This window comes from Triturus cristatus, chromosome 4_2 (genome assembly GCF_964204655.1).
Source record: "Triturus cristatus chromosome 4_2, aTriCri1.1, whole genome shotgun sequence".
Lineage (NCBI taxonomy): Eukaryota > Metazoa > Chordata > Amphibia > Caudata > Salamandridae > Triturus > Triturus cristatus.
Window position 1 is genome coordinate 707,780,975 of NC_140586.1, and position 25,396 is coordinate 707,806,370.

At 40.9% G+C, this 25,396-nt stretch overlaps 1 protein-coding gene and 1 long non-coding RNA gene across 2 annotated transcripts in view; one reads left to right on the forward strand and one right to left on the reverse strand.

Moving 5' to 3' along the window:
- LOC146834936 (uncharacterized) overlaps nucleotides 1-14,243 on the reverse strand; it is a 43,662-nt gene extending 29,419 nt beyond the window's left edge. Inside the window, exons 1-2 of the long non-coding RNA XR_014960671.1 lie at nucleotides 14,062-14,243; nucleotides 12,936-13,101 (exon numbers count right to left, since the gene is read on the reverse strand). This is a non-coding gene — a long non-coding RNA (uncharacterized LOC146834936). The remainder of the gene's footprint in view (nucleotides 1-12,935; nucleotides 13,102-14,061) is intronic.
- Nucleotides 1-25,396, forward strand: part of TMEM59 (transmembrane protein 59) — a 141,280-nt gene that overhangs the window by 37,202 nt on the left and 78,682 nt on the right. The window contains exons 2-3 of the mRNA XM_085602573.1: nucleotides 1,330-1,435; nucleotides 10,562-10,656. Coding sequence (XP_085458699.1) covers nucleotides 1,330-1,435; nucleotides 10,562-10,656 — 201 coding nt within the window. The remainder of the gene's footprint in view (nucleotides 1-1,329; nucleotides 1,436-10,561; nucleotides 10,657-25,396) is intronic.

Below are 25,396 nucleotides of genomic sequence, written 5' to 3' on the forward strand. Positions count from 1 at the left end.
GCAATCCGCGTCAAATTCCGTCTAGGTCCTTTTCTAATTGTCCATTGACTATATTTGGCACTTGGCTTCTTAACGCTATTGGCACTTAAAACTTGAAATAAAAATCACCTCTGCTTTCTGTTATTAGGTCTTTGTCATTTTGTTTATTACATTTTTCTCTAATATTTCTAATTTTGGGACTTTTGTTGTTTTGCATTTCAACTTTTACTGTTAGTACTGCATAAATACTGCAAGCATTGCCTCTAAGTTAAGGCTATCTGCTCTCTGCCATAGCTACAACGGGGGTGAGCTCAGGTTTATTTAGTGTCTAGTGGTTCACCCTGACAAGCATTGTGATTATTTCTTGAAGTGGGTACTTCCACCCTTAACTAATAACCCAGTTTCTTAAACATCCCATAGGTTCTTGCACAGGGAAGCAAGCATGATGGATAACAGGGACTTTGACTGCAACGCCATTAGTATACAACATTCATTCCATTGGTACAGTGTACTAAAATGGATTGTGTCCTCAATGCAGCCAAGTTGTGTATTCTCATCTCCATGAGCTTAGCTGCCTTGGTGATACTGGACACGTTACCCGAAGAGCTATATGGTGATACACATAGAACTGTTCCATAAGATGACATATGAAGTTATTTAAATTTCTGGACAGTTCGTTTCAGCAGAGCCTTATTGTCACATTTGTCTAGTCTTTCCCGACGATGGCTTTGTACAAATAATACAGTTGAAGGCCGACACGTCATCAGATTTGGCTACATTATCTTGTGACTGGTAATCACTCCTCTATGCAGTGTGGTGTGCCTAGTTGGTGTAGAAGGATTCTCTGTGTGTGTGTCTATATGTATGTGTGTGTGTATATACATATATATAATCACCTTCATGACACATTTTTTGTAACTGTCTATGTATATTGAATTTTGCTGGTTTTAATGTGTTTGGGCTTCGTGCTCTACTTTTGAAATTGCAAGCATACATTTTTGTCATAAATGTTTATACTGAAATTGATTAGACTTCTTTTCCACGTTATTTACTTTTCTAGTTATTTCTGTGTATATATAAACTATGTTACACTGATTTTGTGCAATGTGTCTTTGATGAATAAGATTCTTTCGGAAGAATAGTATTGTATTATAATGATATAATAATATACATCGGTAAACTGCTCGCACACCCTTCCTGCTTAACTACTGGTAGGCAGCAGTGGTCCACCTTCTAGTTTCAAATTCCATAATCTTAATTCGAGGAGAAGGGGTCTTTTTATTCTATATTGTGACTATCATGCCCAATTAGAAGTTTGGTAACTATATACTTTTTCTTTTGATTCTTCAGGCAGAAGAGTTGTATGCATGTCAAAGAGGTTGTCGTTTGTTTTCTATATGCCAGTTTGTGGGCGATGGAAACAACTTGAATCAAACCAAGCTTGAATGCGAATCCGGTAAGGTCATTTTCATGAGCTCAAAATGCAAGATAATTAGTGTATCTTGTATTTATTTTATTACATATGATATCTCCCAGTTTTCTGCTTTTACTTATTTTTACCAAGGCATACAAAGAGTGTACCCTCTATTTCCCTTATTACATTGATATAATATGAATGATAAAGTCACTTATTTTTCATTTTTAAGGACTGTCCATGCAGTCAGGAATGACAGCCGGACTAACACCATAGGAGGTTGCGAAGTTTATAAAAAAGGAGGGATTTCCTTCTGTTGGTTAAACAGCTGCAAATGTACATGTGTTTCTACTACATTACTTCTGTTTTGATAGAGTGCATTGATGCATCTTACATACCATTAAATGCATTTATTTTGTATATTGATTAAATTAAACTGGAAATGTGCTATTTGAAGATATATATATCACAAAAGGATTCCAAAAACAACACTCATCGCTGGTCCCAGCATGTCGGGTGAAATCAAACCGTAATCAGTTTTGAAAGCAAGAGGAAATATGCTGCGCTCCAGCCGTTCATTTAAGAGAAAGTACTTTAATTGTAACTCTAACGCGTTTCGACTGTGAAGTCTTCGTCACGGTTGGGTGAGTCCTACTTTGATTGCAATATATATATACAAACAACCCAATTTGCCCATAATGAGGCATCATGGCAAATGTAGTTTCAAACATTAGTTTAAAAAACAGTTACTGACTTTCATTTTGTACAAACAAATATTTCAAGGATGTTATGAGCCCTAATTAAAAATTAATCAATACTTTACATAGGAAATTTTGATATTTTTGAGGAGCTTTGTTGCATATGTGTGCTACACTTGATGTTTGTCCTAAATGATAGATATAATTAGTGGTCTCGTGCCATATAATTATTTCATTATAATCTGACCCAATTTCGAAATATATCACGCCTCAAAAAATCAACTCGCCCTCTTGTATTTGCAAGTGAAATTTTAGCAGGACGAACTATTTTTAGCACTTACTCGACCCTGCTCGGGATTAAACTTAAGCTAGAAGAAGCAAGTGTTCTGTTCCTTCAGAAAGTGAACACGTAATTAGAATGCCTTTAAACGTTGTTTTATCTTGACACATTTGCCAACTGCTCAAGGACAGAGGTCAAATGTCAGTTTGTCTTTTTACTAATTGTTACTCATGTGTTCCTGAAAAATGGTGTTTACTTTTCTTTCTCTTTACAGTTAATGCTTTTTGTCAAGTGAGCTATTTGATTATAATTGTGAAACAAAATGTAGTAAAATGTCAGTTTTCTTTTTCTAAATCATTCAAACTGCTTGTAAATGAATAGTACAAGTAGTCATTCAACAAGTATTAATTCAACATATGATGTCGCATATTATGTTCATTACATGCTGCCTAGGTGATCTATTAACATTTTGGCTGAAGGCCTTTAAGCGGAGAATTTCCTCTGTCCTAAGTAATAGCTTCTGTATTACATTGGATTTGTGATTGATCATAATGACATCCCCTGTTCTTGTATGTAACCAACAGGGGACATTCGTGCGTTTATGTCTAATGTAGGTGGTCATTGTAATGAACCAAAGATTTCCCGATTACTGATGAATTCCATGGATAACGATATATGGTGCTGCTACACCGGTTTATCTGCTGGACCAATCAAAGTTAAAGCTGGGCGTATAGCTCCTCATCGGCGTTCAGGCCTTGTGGCTGTTTGGTCCTGAACCGTATTATCTTATGAGACTCAGGCGTCTTAATTTCGATGTTCTGTCTCAACCTCATGTTTAGAAACCTGGGCTATGCCATAATATCTCATATTTTGCCATGTATAGCCTTCATGGATTTCTAGGGGTTTAAAGTCATCTAAGCAAGAGGAACTGGGAGATTGTATCCCTTCTGTAGTAATTGAATGCTAGGGTGTGCAGTTCCTGGGCCAGGGGGAGGTCAGGTCAGTGGAATACCCTCCACTTGGAGTAAGTGCCCTCACACACCCAGAGAGGTGTCATGCTTTATCATCTGGGCGTGCTCCTTGTCAGGCCGATGCTGCAATGCTCGACGGGCACCCACGAAGGGGCTCTTTACCGGAGTTCTTTTTATAATAAAGCTGTTGGGTGAATGAGGATATATGGGCTGTGATAAGTAGTGAAGTGAAAGGAGTGGTTAAAATAGGTCTAGTGATGCTGGGGTTTCCTAAACGTTATTGCTGGGGTTCACTAACCTAAATAAAATCAGTGTAGCTCATTTGGAATGCAGTGGTCCTATAGAGCATTTATGTTGTGAAGTTGCGTGGTCAACATGTTTCTTGCCTCATACAGCCCCTAAGGGGTCTATTGGCAGTTCAACAGGACCGAGAAAAAATTTTGTTTGTATCTTGCACTACTGCGTGTCTTGTTCTTCAAGGAGTGCAGATAGTTCAAGTAACCAGTCCTGCTGTGCTTTACAAGGCTAAATCCTACCTTGTTTCTTAGACCGACCTGAAAGGAAGGGACGGAACAAAACATAGGACAAACACATGGCTTGTTTTTTCAAAGTTGGTAAAACATTGTTCAGTGTTAGCGCATTTCAAAAATATTTTGCTTCACAACACCCTTGTGTAAGTCAGGTAATGAGCGCAAAATTAGTAAAATGTAATTTTTCACGATCAAAGAATGATTCTTGGATGACTATCGGGTTTCACCAAATGTGATAGATGCAAGGCTTGCAAAATTGGAAGTAACAAACTATTTATTGATTTAAAAAAACAATCTTTATCAATCACAAAATGACGTGTGAAACCAGTCATGTAGTATACATGATCGAATGTGACCGCAGCTTGAAATATATAGGAAGTACCATCTGTCCATTAAAAAAGAGAATACTGGAACATATCCGAGCCGTACACAACAAAGATACCAACTACGCCATGGCGAAACACCTAGATACCCATGAAGGCTATACATAGCAAAATACGAGATACTATGGCATAGCCCATGTTCCTAAACAAGAAAGAGTTGGAGACTGAACATTGAAATTAAGATGCCTGGAGTCGCGTATGATAATACGGTTCAGGACTAAACAGCCACAAGGTCTGAACGCCGACGAGGAGCTATATGTCCATCTTTAACTTGCATTGGACCAGCAGATACACAGGCGTAGCAGCACCTTATTTCGTCATCCATGAAATTAATCCATAATCCAGAAATCTTTGGTTCATAACAATGGCCACCTAGATAAGACTAAGCATGAATGTGCCCCGTTGTTTACATATGAGAACAGGTGATGCCATTATGATCAATCACAAATCAAATGTAATACAGGAACTATTCCTATTACTTAGGACACAAGAAACTGTCTGCTTAGAGGCACTTAGCCAAAATGTTGATAGATCACTTAGGCAGCATGTAATGAACATTATATGTAATATCATATGTTGAATTGATATATTCATATGTTGAATTGATACATACATATGTTTCGAAATTGGGTCAGATTATAGTGAAATAATTATATGGCACAAGGTCACTAATTATACCCATCATTTAGGGCAAACATGAAGTGCACCACACATATATGCAACAATGCTTATCAAACATATCAACATTTCTTATGTAAAGTATTGATTAATTTTGAATTATGGCTCATAACATCTTGCAATAGCAATATTTGTACAAAACGTAAGTCAGTAACTGTTTTTTTTTAAACTAATGATTAAAACTACATATCCCATGATGGCTCCTAATGGGATAATTGGGCTGTTTGTATATGTATATATGTGTGTGGGTGTGTGTGTGTGTGTATATGTGTGTGTGTGTGTATATATATATTCATTAAAAAAACCATAGGTTTCAGGGGCGTTATAGTTAGCTGGACATTTCCCTCGTACAAAACCCTAGAAATTCCCCCGTTATAGTTAGTTCAGCTAACTATAACACGCGCCCCCGCATTGCACTGCTGATGATGTCACATATTACATCACTCATGACATGTGCAAAAGGCACAAGTCTTAACTGAGGACTACCTCTTTGACAAATTTGCCAAATTTGGTGTAACTCCGTTCAGCATTTCGGGCTGTAGCTGCGGATAAAGGTCCTATGGGAAATTGCATGGGGAAAACATGTTTTGGGACCCTCCTTTTCTCTCGGCCCCCGCTGCACAAATCGTCCCGAGACTTTCAGGATAGGAGCGGACCGGAGCTGGCCAAAAGTTTTGAAAATTTCGCAAAGATTCATCAATCAGCGCCAAAGTTATTGGGAATAGAATGTTGCGGATTTCCTATGGAAAATAGGTCCTAACTATAACTACCTACTGGCGACCAACCATAGGTAATATATATATCATCAGTCTTCAGCCCAAATGTTTGACGCTGGCGCTACAATTGTGAGGGGAGGTGCGTGTCTTTCCGGCAGAGCCACGCCGGTGTCAAAGAACCAATTCTCGCCTTCCAGCAAGGTGATGAACGCACTCCCTCTCTCTCTCGCTTTCTCTCTCTCTCTATATATATATATATATATATATATATATATGTATATATATATTCACGGAAAAAACCATAGGTTTCACACATGTTATAGTTAGTGGAAATTTTACTGATAAAAAACCAATGAAATTGCCCCGTTATAGTTGGCGCAGGCAACTATAACTCACGCGACCGCAATCCTCTGCTGATGCTAATACTGTATTTAGACACTTATTTGCCCATGTCTTCTTCCATACATTTTTAGCTATACATATATTACAAATATTTTTTTTTCATAAAGACACATATGTCATCAGCAGAGGATTGCGGTCGCGTGAGTTATAGTTGCCTGCGCTAACTATAACGGGGCAATTTCATTGGTTTTTTATCAGTAAAATTTCCACTAACTATAACATGTGTGAAACCTATGGTTTTTTCCGTGAATTTGCAAGGTTTTTTAAATGCTAATTCCTAACTATAACGTGTGTGAAACCTATGGTTTTTTCAGTGAATTAGTACGGTTTTTTAAATGCTAAGTTTTTTTCCCTTATAATAAGCCCTGTACATTTGGTGGCCTACGGCCACCAAAAGCACAGGGGGTGGGGTAAGTGTGGATAGTGTTTTTTTCCATTGTAATAAGCCCAGCACATTTGGTGGCCTTCGGCCACCAAAAGCACAGGGGGTGGGGTAAGTGTGGATAGTGTTTTTTTTATTTTTATTTTTTTACCGTACGCTTACCGTAAGCGTACGGTAAGCGTACCCCGCGAAATTGCCGAAAAAAAAATAAAACCGTTTTTGCACTTGGGGGATGTTTGGGGACTCCCTCAACATGACTATGTGGGAGGGAGTTGTCAAAACAGCCCCTTTACATGTTTTTGGGCTTCCGATTTTAAAAATCTCTCTCAGTGCGAGAGACAAAATGGCGGCCGCCGCTTCCTGGTTTCGGCCGATTCGAATGTTTACTAAGATCTAAGAGCCAATCAGAATCGCGCTCGCGCACGCCACCGTACGCTTACCGTAAGCGTACGGTAAGCGTACCGTAAGCTGGCTCAGATATATATATTGATTTAAAGGCTATTTTCTCAGAATCTACTGAACAGATTTACACCAAACCTACAAAAGGCACTTCCTTGACCTAGGGGACTACCTCTCTGCCAAATTTTGAGTAATTCTGTTCAGCCATTCGGGCTGTAGCTCGTTCTAAAGGTCCTATGGAAAAATGCATGGGAAAAACGCGTTTTGGGACCCCCCTTTTATCTCAGCCCCCGCTTGACGAATCCCCCCGAGACTTTCAGGGTAGGAGCGGAGCGTAGCGCCCCACCTATTTTGAGAAATTCGCGAGGATTCGTCGACCGGCGCCAAAGTTATTCAAAATAGAATGTTGAGGTTTTCCTATGGAAACGTGGTCCTAACTATAACTACCTACTGGCTATCGCCAGTAGGTAATATATATATATATATATATCTCAATCAAAGCAGGACTCACCCAACCGTGACGAAGACTTCACAGTCAAAACGCGTTGGTGTTAGTGATACAATTAAAGTACTTTCTTGAATGAACTACTGGAATACTGCATATTTTCTTTAGCTTTAAAAAAAAAAAAAATTATTTAAACTTTTCATTTTTTTTTCTTCACTGGAAAAAAAAGGCTAATGTTACGTTGTAGTTGGGTATGATAAAAGATCTGTTTTTGTTAAAAATAAAAAAATAAAAAATTCACTGGAAAACAACTAGTGTTAAAGTAAAGTTATATTTGTGGATTCGACAGTGACCACATTAACATTGTGAGCTAAAAAAACGCAATATCACCTGTTCTAGTTAACGGTGGCCATGCACTGCTTTTTACCTCTCATATTAAATCACTCATGACCTGTTCTGTGACCTGATTTATGAGATCACTGAGGACATCTCAGACTGCCACATACGGTGAAAGGTATGTCCTTTGCCACAAGTACATTTGACACAGGCTCTGATTCACTCATGCACATATATCCCATTCATGCCAGTCACCTCCGCTTCCCCCCACTGCCCCCGTGTTTTGGAAGGAGGTGCTGATTGAGAGAGACTGAGAAGGCAGGCTGTAACCATTGTGTGAGGCTCTTCTACCTTTATAGGTCTTCCTTTCATCTGTATAAACCAACCTAGGCTTTTACGATCAGCTTTAAGCAGGAAAGTCACTGTTCACAAATTCCGAAAGGCAAGATTGGGCACACGCTCCTCAGTTGCAGCTGCCAAAATATGGAATACCTTGCCAAGTCACATTTCAAAAATTGATTATTTTGCCGCTTTTCGAAAACGCCTAAAGACCTGGCTTTTTTCTTCTTGGGTCGGACTCACCCATGGGGGTCTGGGAATTCCGCAATACACAACCTTGATACCTGCAGGTTTAGAGTGCCATATATGGTTTTTTCATTTCATTCTACTATTCGTATGATCCTCTCGTTTTCAGTGTGTAGTGGATCTGAGATTTGTTTGCATTTATGGCAGTGCCTTGTCGGCATTTGGCAATTTTCATGATATCTCTGCTTGTATCCAAGCCCTAAATATAAACTGAAATGCACCACCTACGCATGAGCCATACATCTAAAGGTTGCCTAAATGTACCCAAGCCACCTGTGATCCTAAGCCCCCATTTTAAACCTTACACCCCTAATCTAACTTTAACATCACTAAACACATTTCCAGGTGTCTCCCAACAGTCGATTGTGAACTACCTGTAGCTCTCAGACCCCTTCAGAGAAGCTCACAGATTTTAGGTCATAAGTAAGCACTGGGTCACATTTTCCTTCTAAAGTTAAGGGGAGGCAGGGTTTATTTTACATTATTATCTCAAGGCTGCAGATTTCTGCGACTGATAATAAAGTGTGCTGATGACAGATTTCTGACCAAGGGCACAGAGATGAAGAACTGAAGCATTGGGCCTTAAATGGCCTTATTAACTCCATATTTAGGGATAACAAAATGATACCTCTGCATACCTCTGCATACTTTTAAATAAGAGAAAATTAAAATGAAGAGTTGCCTTAAGTAAACTCTTAATTTGAACTTTCTCCCTTTTCAAAGTGTCCCATTTACAAACAGCAGGCCGTTTGCTTCCAGCGGCCAGTAGATACTTTGCCATATTTATAACTGACACATAGTCTTTTTTTGGGGGGGGTAGAAATTTAAAGTGAAGAAAAATATTTCTATGAAACATTGAGTCAGTTTGTTTTTCTCAACTTTCAGTTGAGTCAATTGTCTCTTTAAATTTTATCAAGCATGTTTCTTCACTTTAAATTCCTCCCCTTTAAGCAAATGGCTGTGTTTTTCTGTTATAAATATTGCACCCTATCTACAGGGCACTGGGTGCAAGATGACTGCTATTTGTATATGTGACACTTTGAAATGGGAGAAAATGTAAATGATGAGTTTTATGGACTCCATGTATACATAAAGTTAACTTCAGTTTAATTTTCTCCTATTTTAAAGTGTTGCATTTATAGACAGCAAGAATCTCGCCTGGGAGACACGGTGTCATATAAAAACTGCTGTATTTTTCAGTTTTATGTAAATTATACAAGCATTTTGTTCAAACCATAGTATCATTACGATTTAAGTCCATGAAGCTAGGTGTGGGGGTGCCTGGTAGCACTGCCCGAGTGGCTTGGCGTTTAGTAGCTCATAATGATTTCCACTGATCAGATGAAGCTCTCACTACAGAGAAGACCCCTGCCCTACACCTTAATTTTATATTCCTTACGCTAAAACTCCAGTTTTATACCAAAGACATAAGCACTATAACAAATCTTAAAGCCAAACTGCAAGTATTATACAGTAAGGTAAAAAAAGAAAATGGAGCCTCTTAAGATTCTGTGGTTTATGTATTAAGACACATATGACCTTCGTGCAGTCTTTGCCAAGTCCTAACAGTAGGTAACTCTAACCTTGTGTGACAAATATCATACACAGATTTCACTATGTCATAATGTATTAAACTAAAAAGTAGGTGCACCCAATGCTGCTTCCAAATCAGTTACAAATTTAGTTTGTCAGGTGGTGCTAAACAATTACACATGATTACGTGATCATGAGGAAGCGCTGCCACCTAGATATAAAATCCGAAAACTTGTCAGTTTGACCTGGATCATTCGGGTAGGTGACAACACATAATCCCTAAGGCAAGGTATATTTTTGAATATATTTGTAGATAGTTTAAAGAAGCTAGGAAAGATACGTCATACTAAATGACTGGGGAAGAAGAAGCAGAAGCAGTTACACAAGCATGTACTGCCACCTTCCCTTTTGTGTGCGTTTGTGTGAGTTTGACCAACACTGCTCTGGTTAATTTGGACCATTTTCTTAAATTCCCATAGTTCACTAAGCTACAGTTTCTTGGACAAGGTATAGTAGCACTTGGTGGGAGCACCCACACATGCACACATGTCAGAGGCCCAGCAGTGCAATGCTTCGCTGTGAGTTAGCAGTGCATGCACAGATATCTTCATTTGGCAGCTTGCTGCTGAGAAAGTGATTAAGATGAGGTGTGGAGGCTAGATCACTTGGGTCAAAAGATCTGTGCACTGGGATCTTCCTGTCTTATGCACCATATTGTGCCCAAGCTTTCTAATGTTTTCTGTGTCCTCCTACAGTTTAAGGTTTGGGAGATTGTATTAGGGAGCTTATTTGATGTTTAGAATAAGTCAAATATTTTCTGTTATTTTCAGCCTGTTTGGAAGCCTATTCTCAATCTGATGAACAGTATGCTTGCCATCTTGGATGCCAGAATCAACTGCCATTTGCTGAAATGAGGCAGGAACAAGTACGTTTTTCACATCCTTTTACTTTATTCTTTACTTTGCCACATTCACCCCCACTTTCTTGCATACAAGAGCTACTTTGAACAACCCACTGTATATTTATAACAATGTGCTAGGTAAGAGATGTTAGTCATGAAAAACAACCTAAATGAATGAGGATTCAGTCTGTTTGAGTCTTTTTGGTTTTTTTGGGGGTGGCACACTCCTTCCTAGGGTGCATTGGAGAGATGGGGTAATGTTGGGGTGCTAGAAAAAGATGGTTTTGAGAAGGACTCTGATATTAAAGTGGACCGGAATAGGGAGAAGCCTATTACCAGTGCCTGAAAGCCTCATCCCAAGGGATGTGGTAGAGTCAGTGGACTCAGTCTTTTAAGCAGTAATCTATTTCCAAGGGGCTTAACCATATTTAACCCAACTCACCTGTTTATGGTGGGTATAGTCTCCAGGCTTCACCACCCTGCCTGGTCCCCTTCAATGATCATTCAACAAGTACTCCCGAGTATTTGCCTGTGGTCAGCAGGGCCAAAAAGGTATATCGTGGTGCAATCAATCATTACCACGTCAACTAGGGACTAAATGTTTGCCCAAAAATGGCAGAAGACCACAACATATCAAAAAAGGAGCAGTGTTGTAACTAGAATCCTGCCAATGCTAGCGCAGGTGAAGGAGTACACCATGGTAAATACATACCTGCATACAAAAATGTAATTGGAGCTACATGTCGCAGTCCTTGCACTCCTGAATATGACAAATAATTCCTTTCGCTCCATGTGACATGACTTCTGGCCCAGGACTGATTTGTGTGAAAGTGGACAATGCTTCATCATTCGTTTACCGGTGAGCAGACCTTAATTTCCGTTTCTCTTCTTGTGTCAACTACAGACCAATATTTATCAGCCCACTTTTATTTTTCTTAGTGTCCCCACCCGCTCATGTTTCATCAGTGCAGATTCTGCACGTCAGCCCTTTCATTGCTATGTTCAGCTATTGTGGTGTTCTTTTCCTGTTGCTGTGGGTTGTTAGGGGTTGACTGGTCCAATGCCTCTAGTACATTTCTAGGTCCACTGGTTACTGGAACCTCTTTGGTCTTCCAATCCATTGTGATAAGCCTGGAAGCCAGTTCCAAGAAGCTTCATCAAAAGTCCTTTTTGTAAACCATGAGACAAAGAGCAGGAATCCTTTTCTTTTAAAGTTTGTTTCAGCAGAGAAATCAGCTACAATATAAATTTTAGGATTTTTAAAGATGAGTAGTCCATTGCTTCCCTACTGTGGTGCTCACCTTTGGTGCATTTTGGTAGCCTAGGAAGCATGCTATCACAGGCCTTGGAGAGTTTGATTTCATCATGGGCCTGGAATTGATTCGGAGTGCCCTTTGCCATTTCAATGACTAAATACAAAGTTAGTCAGCTCTGGTGTGAATGATGTCAGAAAAGAACCATATCATCAAGTTCTGCTCCTTCAGTTCTACTCCTTCAGGTATGTAGCAAATCATAAGTTGTTCTGGCAATTTATATTCCACGTCACTTATTTTTCTGTCTGGTTCCATAACTCCTGACCCAGGTCAGGGCCTTTGTACTTCTGAACGAGGTTGTCTGCTATTCTTCCAGTTCTGATGTCTGCTGAGTTTAAGCAAGTCTGAAAGGACACTGCAACTGTTCTTAGTGTTTTCTGATCACTACACGTTGCTGCCCTATCTACATGGACTGCCCCACTAATGCCCTATCTACATGGACTGCCCCACTAATTTTAAATGTTGTGCGCTCCCTCAGTAGTGTCTTGATGAAAATGTCAATCACCTCTGAGGATGCCTGATTGGAGTAGCTATGTATGCCTTTTCTATTGCAGCATCTGGGAAAAGAATTTGACAAGATGGTCTGGATTTGGACATATCAATGTGTAGATGGCGAACTGGTGGTATCTGTTGTGACTTGGTGGAATCTCTCAAATTGGGACGAGTATGCCATATATGAAAATCAACGTACAGAATTTGACTCTTATGCATCTGCATCAGTAGTATGACTGTCTACTAGCTATATTGCTGTTGGAATTCTACACCCTGTCGGGCTGTGCATACAAGGTCACAATATAGGATGGATATTGTCAGTAGGATCTGTGATACTACTTAAATGCGATTGTTATTTGTGCACTTATTTGAGGTAATTTAGTAGTCCTTTAGTTCACTTAAAGGTGTACAGGGTATATACAGCACTCATATTAAGTTCAGACTAATTGAAAAGGTGAATAGATAGAATTGTGTCCTGGGTTGTAAATGGGACAGCACCTTCATTCTTCATACAGCTGTCCTCTGTTGTGGCCGGAATCCTCAGGATGGTACGTTGCTCTATAGGGGGTCCACCTCTCGACACCCCCACGGTCTGATTTATAATTAGACTCCATGGAGTGGTCCAGCGAGGGAAGGAAAGGATGGGGACAGCAGGGAGGGAGACCTGTGGAGACAGAACCAGACAGCAATCAGTAACTCCCTGCCTATCTTCCTTCCTACTCTACCCTGCTCCACCCCTTACTAGTGGAAGGAACAGTACCTGTAAAGGAAGAAAATACACAGCTTCTGTCAGTGGACCCACAACACTTAAGAACGAACTCTCAGTGATCTACAGGCAAAGAAGAGGCAGCATTAGCACTAATACCCTGATCCCTCTCTGGCCGCACCGCAACCTATCGCCAGGATGACACCTACCCAGGAGTAAAAGCTCATGAAGAAAACAGGGGAGCAGAAGAGCCGACCTCTTGCTCACTCTTGGAACCCCTGCTGCATAATATAAGAAAAGAAAACAATAGAATTCCGTAGGTCTTTAACATTCCATAATTAAGTAGTATGCACTTGTAATTTGGACACACATCTGCATTGATTCATGAGACAGTGACTAGTGTTCATCACAGTGCTTTATGCCCCCTTCAGAAACATCAGCTTCCACCACAACGAGTATAGCAAAGTTCAGGCACTAACTCTTAGTGTGAATAGTCAAATAACTTCAAATGATATTGAATGACACTCAATTTCGTAGCAGCGCAGCTTGTTATTGCAATACAACACCCAGCTTGGTTGTCAACTGTGCACTGCCACCAAGGTTACTACAGGTGCCCTTCTTCCTCGCATGAACTACTGCCTCCGAGTTCGCCAACGAAGGAAGAATGCACCACAGGATGAATATACACAAGATCTCCCGTAATCAGACACTACTGATCTCGAAGGGTGGATCAGTATGCTGAAAATGAGGCAAGACTCGAGCCTATGGCCCTAGGCTCCAACAAGAAACATTACACGGAGACACCCAATCCGGGTCTCCGTTCTTAATGGCCGAAAAGGACTGCCCCCTCGCCTCTCCACCAAAATCAAGACTGCGCACATCCGTAGTGAAATAGCGTGGTGCTCAGAGCACCCTTACCAGCCTCCGCGATGTCCAGCGCAGCTCTCGAGATAGAGTAAGCGGCATCCAAACTGTGCCCCGGAACCTCTTTGAGCACCCTTGCGTGAACGTCCTGATGTCCCTGCCGTCCGGAATCCGCCAAGGCTCACGAGATGTGTAGTTCCTTCCTGGCACCGCGCGCTCGAGCGCGGCTTGGCAGTGTTCTTTGAGCCCCCTTCGTGTACGCCTTGACAGTCCTCACTAGAAGGTGTTGACCAGGTAGGTGAACGTGGGGGGGGGGGGGGAAGACGTCTGGCACTCACCAGCATGTAATTAAAGATGCATAGTAATGTTCTCCGCAACTCCTGTGTGTGCGACCACCATGGCTCTGGGGTCAAATCCTCCTATGCGAAGATGAATTTGTACATCATAGGCAAATGTTGGTGGTTAGAGGGGTGCATGGTGAACCGCATATGGTGGTCGCATAAGCGCCTTTACCTCCCAGGTAGTCTAATCACTCATCAATTGCTACTCCAGTCACGGCCTACTTCAGTGTCTGTGCAAGAAGCAGCATATCACCCCCCAATTTTTGCCTCCAGGTTTTGCATCCAGATTTCATTAATGACTGCACAGTGTGCAGTGGATATCTCTAGCTGGCCTTGCCCTTCCCTCACTGTGGCTCTGCCTCAGTTTAAGCGGTTTGAAAAGTGTTCTGTCCTCCCAGCAACACCTTACGTTCCGGGGCTGTCAGGCAGGCTCCACTTCACAACTTCACTGAAACTGCTTTATGTCCACGAGTAAACTGAGATCAGAGAGCATGGTGCTAAAGGGCCTCCGCAGGAGTCAGCCATCATGATTGAAGGCAAGCCACACCTCCTTCCAATTTGCATTGTGTTAAAACGTGTGCATTTGGTAAAAAAAAGATGGGGCTGATTTGAATTGAGATCTCGTTGTGCTTCAAAAATGAATGCTTAACCATAGAACCACAGCCTTCACTGGAAATATCCTTTTCTGTATATGTCCTTTATGTATATTGTTTGAAAAACCCAAAATGTACTTTACAAATAGTTTGTTCGGTTTTGTATGTATTCTGAATGTCATTCTGTATGGATAAAGCACACCTTTCGTTCAGTACAGTACTGCACATCACTGCATTCTTTTTGACTGTTTTGAGGTGTGCATCAACTTGGAACAAAGTGGTTCACTGCCTTTGTTTTAGAAATTTGTCTGGAAAACGGCTCTATGGAAAAGTCCCGGTAAACCATGTAGTAAAAAGACTAAATGGAATTGTATTGAACCTTTACAGATTTAGTTAGGGTGGTTTGGAGACCTCACCAAGTAACCATGCCTCTTATCTTTATCTGGTCTAGTTGGGCTATTTTAATTTAAACTGTAGCTCCGTACTGGGCAGCTATGGCACTGAACAGTCAGGCTAATCTTTCCTGGTTCTCGTCGATGGGCTTGTCAGCGGGGTCCTCTGCAGTTTGTATCCAAATGGATGTGGAATTTAATAAAATGTCTACTTGTCCATGGGGCAGGTTGCTACATAAATCTAGTTTTCCTGTAACAAAATCCACTTGCCCCTTTGATGCCATGTAGTGCAACGACAAATTATGGCAGCAATCACATTATATAAGAGCTATAGCCTCTCTGATTATGCCAGGGCTCATACCATAGTAGTGTTTGAATAATTGCAATTCCCTTATGTTGCCACATTTCCGCAGATCTACATACTGGGGCTGAAGGTAGTGGTAAGCAATAGTTCCAGGATTAGAATGCCCTTTTGAGCCTGTGCAAACCTACTAACATGCATGTTTTAAGGGTTTTCAACACCTTCTCTAATCTTTTCCCATACTGAGAAATGTTGGAAATTTACTCCTGGCAATGGCAAACGTAAATCTTCCAGAGTTGGGTAAAAAGTGGTTGGAGGGAAACTGAACTTGCAAACACTCAGATTTTCGCATGAGCAAATCTACACATGCAAATTTGCTCATGCTAAAATGCAGTTTACAAATATTTTCTAGGAGTACTATTTCTTGTTCTACTTCTGTAAATTCTTTGGAATTCACGAAAGCCATATAGCTGCACTTAATACAAGTGCAGCTATATGGGTCCATATGTGCACTTTTGAGACTTTCTCTAATAATTAGGCCTCTAATTTGGTCTGGCGTTGACCGTGACCTTTTGTGTTTATTAAAATTCTGTCTGTCTCTCTATCGGTTGCTTCACTGTGAGTGACAGCATTCTGCTCTTTTATAAGGAGCATGTCGGCACACAAAGTAGTTTTGTTCAGTGCCAGTAAATACTGTGGCAGTGTGTGCTTTTTGAGACCAGAAAACAATTCTTGCTTTTGCCAATGTTTGTTATAATGGTGAGACCCCGGCAGCTCCAACACCAATACGGTTTTACAAAAACCATGCCAAAACAAGTCACACATTGACAAAACTAAAAAACGGACCACCTATTTCAGACCTACAGGCTTTGCCAATTCATGTTTATTTTTGTTTCCCATAATCTTATTGAAACTGGTTACACTGATTTTCTATTATGAATATTTTTGGTAAATACTAGCATGCATCAACACTAAATGATGCTATTAAGAAACGTTACCTGAAATTTTACAGTACTTTAGCAAAATTATTTTTTTTACTGCTTTCATTTGTTTATGAACTTTTTATTTTGAAAACAAGGAATCATCAATCATGCTTTCATGCTTCTGCAAATATTTGCATCAAATCACAGTATTCTTTGAGCATTATATATAGCCTTTTATTGCTAAACGTTTGAAATCGTGTGTACACATTTTTATACTGGAATCACTGTCAGTAGTGTGGTCGGAGCTTACATTTACTTAAAGCGCTCACCCTAATAATTAAGGCTTTCAATTAATGAACCATAAATACAAGTTTGAACAGCATTAACATACGGGCAAAAATATTACCTTAACTGCAGACAGGGCCCTCCCCTGATCCATAATGTGGTACTGGAAACTGGCAGCCAAAGGGTTTGTGCTGCAAGGGGTTGGGCCTCTTGTCCCAAGGGCAAAATACACATAAACTTGTTGCCCTTGACCACAAACAATGTCCTGGACGTCCGGCTATTGGAATACCACATCCCTGTAGCCCGCATTAGGCTCAACGTTAGTAGACAGGTGAAGTACAGTGGTCTGAGTGCCTTTGTGCTTGACGATAGTTCAAGGCTACCCACAAAGGGGCAAAAGTTGATGTCGAGAGTACACTCAAGCCAAGGGTTCAGGAGCTGGGGGGCTAATCTCGATCTCCTGGGTAATTTTATTCTTAGCTAGTCAGCTGGGCTGTGGCAGATGCAGAGTTTCTTCAGCGTTTGTGTTCCTGGAGCTTAACAGGAGGTTAGAAAATTAACCCTAGAAGTCCACTCTGTGTTCCATGGCACAAGTGGGAGCAAGAGGCCTTTCCTTACGCATACTCCAACTGCTTGTTTCTTTCAGAATTAATTACTCGATCCCTATTGTGTTTCCAATTATCAGTGTTTAGAGATGTAAGAATAGTATCCTTCATTCTATCTATATTCTTGGGTCTACAAGTTCCTTGCCAAGCCCTATTATGTTAATGTCTTCACCGTTAGTAGTGCGTTATACACTTGATTGACTTAAAAGAAATTGTGTTGAAATGTTATGACACACTGCATCCCCAGCCCCAGTTTTTCTGTAATCTGTGCCATTTTTTTAAACCGATTTTATTGGGGTTTTATTGATCATATTACAATAGTCCCTTCCCAAGGACTTTCATGTACATTCTATTGGGAAGTTTCATCATCCCTTTTCTGGTACAATATTGTTTCAACACCCTCACCGCCCCCTCCCCCCCCCTCCCAAACAAGTCACTTGATGGCAGCTTGCCAAGTCTATTGATGTGTGGTTACACCTTCAAGTGCATCTGCCGGCCCTGTTGTGGCCATGGCTAAAGGGGTCAGGTGTCGGTTTCTCGTTGGCCCCCTTTGTTCCTTTCTCTTTCAGACGTCTGGAAGCATGAGGGGTCGCTGCAGCCGCATCAGAGTACAGTGCCCTTATGTCATCTACTAGCCTCCCCCAAGCCCTTACTGTATCCAGTGTGCCTATGCCCCGCCCCCCTTCTCTCTACAAGATTCTGCCTTCGGCGCTTGCACACTTCTCTAGCTCTGTCTTCCAAGTCCCTACTCTCTGCCCCCCTAGCGACTTTTCGTTCCTACCGATTTACCGCTTGGCTATTATGTATGCAAGGGGCTGGAGCTTCCCTGTAGCCTTTGTCTTGGCCTTGTGTGGAAACCAGCTTAAAAACAATGGCCTGGTGTGCATGGTATCTCTTTACTTATGATTGTTTCTACCATGCTTACCACCTCCTCCCAGAACGATCGAAGACTGGGGCAGTCCCAAAACATGTGTAGCACATGTGCCTCTTTTCCCACACCTAGGACAAGCCGCCTCCTCCACTTGGAAGTAGCATCTGATTCGTGCAGGCGTGAGATACGCTCTGTGTAAGACATAATAGTTTATCAACTTGAGCCGTGCATTTCTTTATAGAGTCCTATCAGCAATGGTTTCCCAGCTTGTCTTCCCTTCCGGAATCGGTACTCCCTAGTACCACCCCCCCTATCCCCCGAAGCCGTAGCTGCTCCATGGGAAATCTATTCTTAGCTTGTTATGAGCGCAAAGTAAATCTTTATTGCACACCACCATATCTCTATGGTAGTGTTTCTGTGGCTGCCGGTCCACCTCTCTCCACACTTCTTTAGAGGAGCTCTTTGAGTCTCTCCAACATCTCTCTGAAAATTCCCAATTGAAGATTTGTTCAGAGCAAAAGGACGACACCCAGAAGGAAGATCAAGAGGAAAGCTAGCTTGAGTTGAGAGAAGGATCTTGCACGACAAACATTTATTTTTCTTCTGAACAATTTTCTCAGCCCTCACGATTTTTTGTTTTATTGTAGTAGTGCTTTAGTGTCTGTAGGAGGAAGGCATTGCATTAGTATAAAAGGTTGTTGGTATTAAAGACCTTTTTCATGTTTTGATGGGCCTTGTCTAAGGCAGTGAAAGACGCGTATTTGCCTAGAGTCTTGATAAGGTCTTCACCAAAAAGAAGCCCTCTAGGGTTCAGGGAGGGTTCCTTATCAGCAAGGTCACTTAGTTTAGGAGAGATCTTATTAAGGACCACTCTCCTCCTTTCTGAGTTAAGGCTGGCATTGGCGTTACCCAATAGAACCAAGGCTCTCTGGCTTAAGCCTCTAATTAACTCAGTATTAAGGGGGGTCCCATTAATGTGACTGTCTTCTGCTGTATCGATAATCCTAGCTAGTGGGCCAAGGATATCGAGGACCCGGTCTTGGCCTCCCTTTAGGGATCTCTCCATCCCTTTCCTTGGGTCCCTTCCAAGTTTAAATAGATATTTGATAAGTTCAGGGTCCAAATTTGGGGTTTGGCAGTTTTTGTCATCTATTTCAGGTCTTGAGCATTCAGCTCTCCATAAATTACGGGTATTTCTTTCTCGAGGGAATCTTAACCATTTTTTGATGAATTTACTGACATGTTCTTGGGGAAACCATTCGGAACTCCTAGGGTGTTTTAAATTGAGGGGCGAAAACATTTCTTCGCCAAGAGGATCGCTAATATTGTCGTTGGAAGTAGATGGCTTTTCTTCGTCAAGTGGTTGTGAATTAAACTCTTGGTCATCTTCGTCGAGGTCCAGGATATATTCATCTGGGGGGTCAGAGGAATCGTTATCGGTATCCTGGAATTCCTCATCTCCAAATTGGAGATCATATTTATGAGCACTCCGATAATTTGTGCCGCTAAGGACACCCATTGAGTTTGAGGTGCGGTGACCTCCCGTAAGGGTAGAGGTACTGAGACCTTCCATAGTGCTCTTGGGGGTTGCATGATCAATATTTTTATTCTTCTTAATTCTTTTCCCCCTTATCTCACTGAGATCTTCGTTAGGTAGGGATAGATAACTCAGTGGTATCGTATTCATGAGACCTTTTAGAGGTTATGGCTTTCGAAAGTGTTTGAAACATACAAGAGCTCATTTCTTTGTGGATCATGCTTTTGATTCTGTCGTTGTCCATGATAGGTATAGAGTTACCTTCTCCGATTCAACGTCCGACATAATGTAGATGACCAGGAGTATTCAATACTGTTAAAACTCCTAAATTTCCCATTTTTTTTATTTTATTTATTTATTTTTATATTTTATTTATTCTTATTATTTTATTTAAATTTGGGTAAAGGATCTCGGGTAAGTTTAAATGAGGGTTTTAGTCATATGAGCTGACTAAAAATATTTTTATTAATAAATTTAATTATCTGCGTGTAAGGAAGCTAAAACGAGTGGAGAGCTGAGCTAACCATACGTGGCAATATATTGAATAATCTCCGTGTAGGGAGCTAACCAGGCGTCAGTTGAAGGGCTTCTGCGATCGAGGGATCAACTGACAGAAGCTCGCAGGATGAGTGTAAAGGAGGAATGCACCTTAGCGGAGAGGCTATGCAACGCGTGCGTTGCTAAGGTGCATTCCTCTATAGGCAGTGTCCGTGAAGAATGGTGTCAACGAACGGCGCTTAACGGGGGATTGAGATGCGCAAAAGCGGGTGAGAAACGAGGGGAGAGCCATCGTTGAGGCGAGGCTCTCCCCCCGGAAAGAGGGTACAAGCGTAGCTTTGTCTATTTATTTAATTATAAAAAGGTTGAAAAATAGATTTAAAGCCGATCTCCGTAAATTGGAGGTCGTTTGAAGGAAGAGAATAGAAAGGTAGGGGGAATTATTCCCGAAAAGAGAGGTTGGCAAACAATATAAAGGCATTAAGAAAGAACAATCACTTTTAGAAAAAAACGTAATTACATTTTAGAGAAAGTAAATCAAATGGCAGTATTATTAAACAGAATTAAGCGTAATGGCAGTATTAATAAACAATTAAACGTTATAAAATTAAATGGAAGTAGCGAGAGAGAAAATGAAAAGGACTTATCTTGCTTGGAGCCGCATTTAAAAGAGGCAGATTGCTATGGGCTCATGCCTTTTATTATTGTTAACGTTCTGGAACTTTTGCTTCATGATGTATGCGGCTTGGAGTCTGCATTAAAAGAAATATGCATAATGGTAGCCTCCGGTCTTGTATTGAAATCAAAGTTCTGCCCTGTAAAGGAAAGCAGAAAGCACAAGCTGAAAAGACCATGGCAGATGGTAATAGTTGGATAAATCCACTTTTAAGAGACTCCGTGTATCTTGATGCATTGATAAGTAAATTTGCTGAAATATAATTTACACCATAGCACGTTTTTATTGAGGAACTACCCTGCTCCACCAAGAGGACAAAAGTTGGTACTCTATCTGCAGATCCTCTTGGAATTGCCGTATAGTGCATTTGGACCTTGTATGTCTAATAATTTGGCTAAATTATTGAAAATAAATTGTTAAATGATACTCCCGTCCGTGTTTTTTGGATCGAAAAATATCCTTCCCCTTTTACAAATGTTATGTGTATAAAGGAAACCCAGATGGGGAAACTATAGAATTAATTATACTTTTATTTGACGTTTCTTGAATGATGACATTTGCAACTCTTTACAAAGTTGGATTAATTCTCAAGAACTTCAAAATTAATATATTTTCCTAAACAAAGTGGGGGTATAGCATGTTTTTTGTATCTTATAATGTATACCATCACAGGTGGCCTCTTGCAGCTTGCCTGGATCTACATAAAGGTACTACTAGATTCAAATGTGTTAAAAGTTGGGTTTTATTTATTTGCTTCAAGCTGTGATGATTAGATATACAGTGCCGTTGCAGAGGATGAATGCTTCCCCTCGGAGTCAGACAGGGAACAAACTTGCCCACAGTCTGTGCTTTCCAGATACGAGGCACAGTATTGGATTGTGAAGACCCCATTTTGTGATTTGGAGAATAGTGCAAGAAACGAAGGGCACCAGTGTGTACATATTCATAGCATTCAGCCTCTTTGAGAGAGGCAGTAGTTGCCAATTACGGTGAGCAGATGATATTTGTGACACCTCATGCATGCCCAGCCGCAAACTTGGAGCTGCTTTTTGCACACTATGCACACTATTAAGTCATGAAGTCGGTGTGGTAGGTAATCTGGTATTCACGCATTCCAGGTGCAATGTTCACGGCTGTAACATATTGCAAAAAGCCTACATACGGAAACACTCTAAAATCAAGATTGGTTCGAGAATAAGCTCTTTATCCAGGTTCCTAATCACTGTGGCTCAAATTTTGTCGGCAGAAGAGGGTCGAGCCTGCAAGACACTGTTTACAAAAAGGGCTTGGAGTCCGCCCATTGCATACTATTTGATTGCTTCAGTGTCCCTGCCTCCTAATTGGACAGCACTGGCCAGGCTTCACTTTGTGTTTCTTCTCTTGCGCATGGACTAAGCACAGATTGGTTCTTTTTAATAAGTGTCTTTCCACTGCTCGTACTGTGATTCAGGTGTTTTTTTTTTTAACTTGTTTTTTACAGTTGCAAAGCAGCTGTGCAATATGGCTTAAAAAAAGCGATAAGACGCGGTCAACACTGGCCACGTCGTAGCGTTTTCTTTTCTTGTTTCTTTACTGTTCAAGACTAGTTGCGGCGTTTGCAGGGCATCGACACACAGCTATTGTTAGCCAGTCGTAAACTCAGGGTAGCATTTTATGTCCTATTCAAATTACTTTTACAGAAGTGCGTAACAGAGTACTTATTACTTTAAAATGCTACCTTCTGAGTGTTATCGTAAAACGTAATTTCGGCTGGATATGAACAGGATGACCATTTTTGTCCAGAGCAGTGCCAGGAGCGCTGATGTGACCAATCTCTAGGTTTAGGAATTTGTCTCAAGGAGCCGAGCAGCACTAGTTAGCAAATTACACAGCACCAGTTGATCTTCAGAGATTTTGCTGATAAATTTTCTTGTGCACTCAGGAAACGTGGAGAATGATGTATCTATTTGGCATGACAGTCTAATAATATGTTACCTTTTGAATTGCACCGTGTTTCACTTTGACACAACAGTCAATCATGTCTGGGAGGTATGCAAAGTTGTGAAACATTTCTCTTATGACTTTAACATAATTCTTGCAAATACTAGAATTGTTATTGGTACTGCGCAATATTTTGGTCATGTGGATTTTCTCGTTGAATTCAAGCCTTTGTAAAACCTGGTATAGAGAGTCAGGTTTGTCTGCAAAGTGTGTGTGACAATGTGGATGGAAAAGTGGGTGAATGAAAAATCGAGTCAATGGATGAATGCATGAATTCAAGAGTTCAAGGTCGAATGAGAGAGCATGCATGAGTTATTGAGTGCTGAAATGAAGAGCGTCTTTTATCTATAGGCCACACTCGTTGGCTTAAGCAATGCTTATGTAGGAAGGTAACTCAATTCAGCGTTATGATAAACCAACTTGGAGGTGGGTGTTTGGTTACTGTAAAAGGGGTATTTTGCAATAAAGGATTCAGATATTCTGTTTTGCCTCAGTTTTGTTATCTACAAAGATTCGCAACTTTTACAGCAGATTAAACTACTACAAACTAGCCATTTACCTATGTGTATAGAGCTGGGCAGCAGCATGTGCAAAAATGCTTCCATTAGATGCTGTCCATGTGTTTTTGTTTCATAGCGTCATTAGATATTTGTTTCAAAGTGGGTGAAAAATCCAATGTGCTTTAATCAATAGCTCTTCAGATGCGAAGTTGTTGAAAACCTAGCCATATTCCACCCTTTGGGGAGGGGCGAACTAGTCTTTATGTTAAATAGTCCTCATCCATTAGAACTGTATTGTAGCCATCACCTCTGTTGCTTCTTCAGAGCTGGATCTGGGGGTGTAAGGAGTAAGTTGGAGCGAGGGGTGACCACCTTCCTAACTGTGAGCTCATAGGTTCCCAGCTATCTGCTTGCCAGTAGTCCGATAGGTGAGATATCGGCTCATATTCTAACAAAGAATTTATAACTGCTTCATGCTGCTTAACAGGGGTATTGCACATAAACAGGAAACCAACACCCCCATCTTTCCAGATTTCACTTTTAACATTTAGAACACTGTGTGGGCTCCTTGTTACTGCTACAATTGTCGCTACCACAGTTGTCTCTGTTCCCCAACAGTTCCTGATGTTTACCGCTCACTTGGGAATGCTAAAATTATCTGCTCAGAAGATTTCCATCTTAGCTTCAGTTACGAAAAACAACACTGCAAGAGCACATCCTCTCTAAAGGTCATGCTGAGTAAAAGGAAATGAAAAAAAAATAATCACTGTCAAAGCAAGGAGGCCTGGAAACTCCATAGTACATTTGCAGAGACTGATTACTTGGTTAGCCATCTTACCAATGCAAAAAGGCAATACATAATGCATACATGTGCAAATTAACAGAAACTCCCTGTGTGTTGTAGGCAAGACCTATTGGCTTTGCCAGTGCTTGTTATAATAACTTTTTTTCTACAGTGCTTTATAACTAAATGTTACAACAATCACTAAACTCTGTAAGAGGGTGTTAATTGTGTTTAATTTGATTGTACTTGGTTTTCTGACCTTCGCAGAATGGAAGGCTAAGTTGTCCTTTCAGAAATTTGAACTAATGATCTAAAGGTTACAGCAGACTTCATCTGGCAGCAGTATTTAAATTGCTGGGCCATCTTCATCTTTAGTGAGACATGAGGGAACAGCCCTCTTTGGATGATGAAAGGCTGGATACCCTCGATCTACATGATGTTCAATAGTGGCATAAAGTATACATTAAAATGTGAGAGCATTAAGCATTTGTTGATTGCTTGGATCCGGTTAATTGTTTATAGTAGACAAATGACCCCACCTCCTAAACAAAATGTAGGATAGTTGAAACTTTCCTTATGTCATCACTATCTAGGTTCATAAATAGACCTGTATGAAATAATGTGTCTTTTACTAGAGCATTACATAGGACAAAGACCGTTGCAACCAATTTTATGGGTTAGAGCTTTGGGTAGTCTCTGATACCACCCTGCCAACAACTATGAAAATTATTTTCAAATTCCTGTTTAATTTCTCCCTGTGCAAAGACAGTGTTGCATATTGAAATGATCACTGATGGTACAGACTATGTAGACACTTACATCTAAGTTATGTCTTCAAAGATTCCCTACGGGCCCATTGCCCGACTGCGGCTCTTCCGAGAATCATTAAATGAGGCATTGTGTTGGACTACAGTCACTGCTTCAAGCCCGGTGTAGGCAAGGAGAGGGGTGACACGTGCGCTCTGCGGCTTCCGAAGAGGAAATTTCTGGGCTCGCTTGCAACGCCACATCCTTGATCTCACTGGGCCCAGCACAAGACTGTCCACAGCAACAACAAATACCTCCTGGCCCTCGACAGGGGTTACAAGTTGGAGATTTGAGGC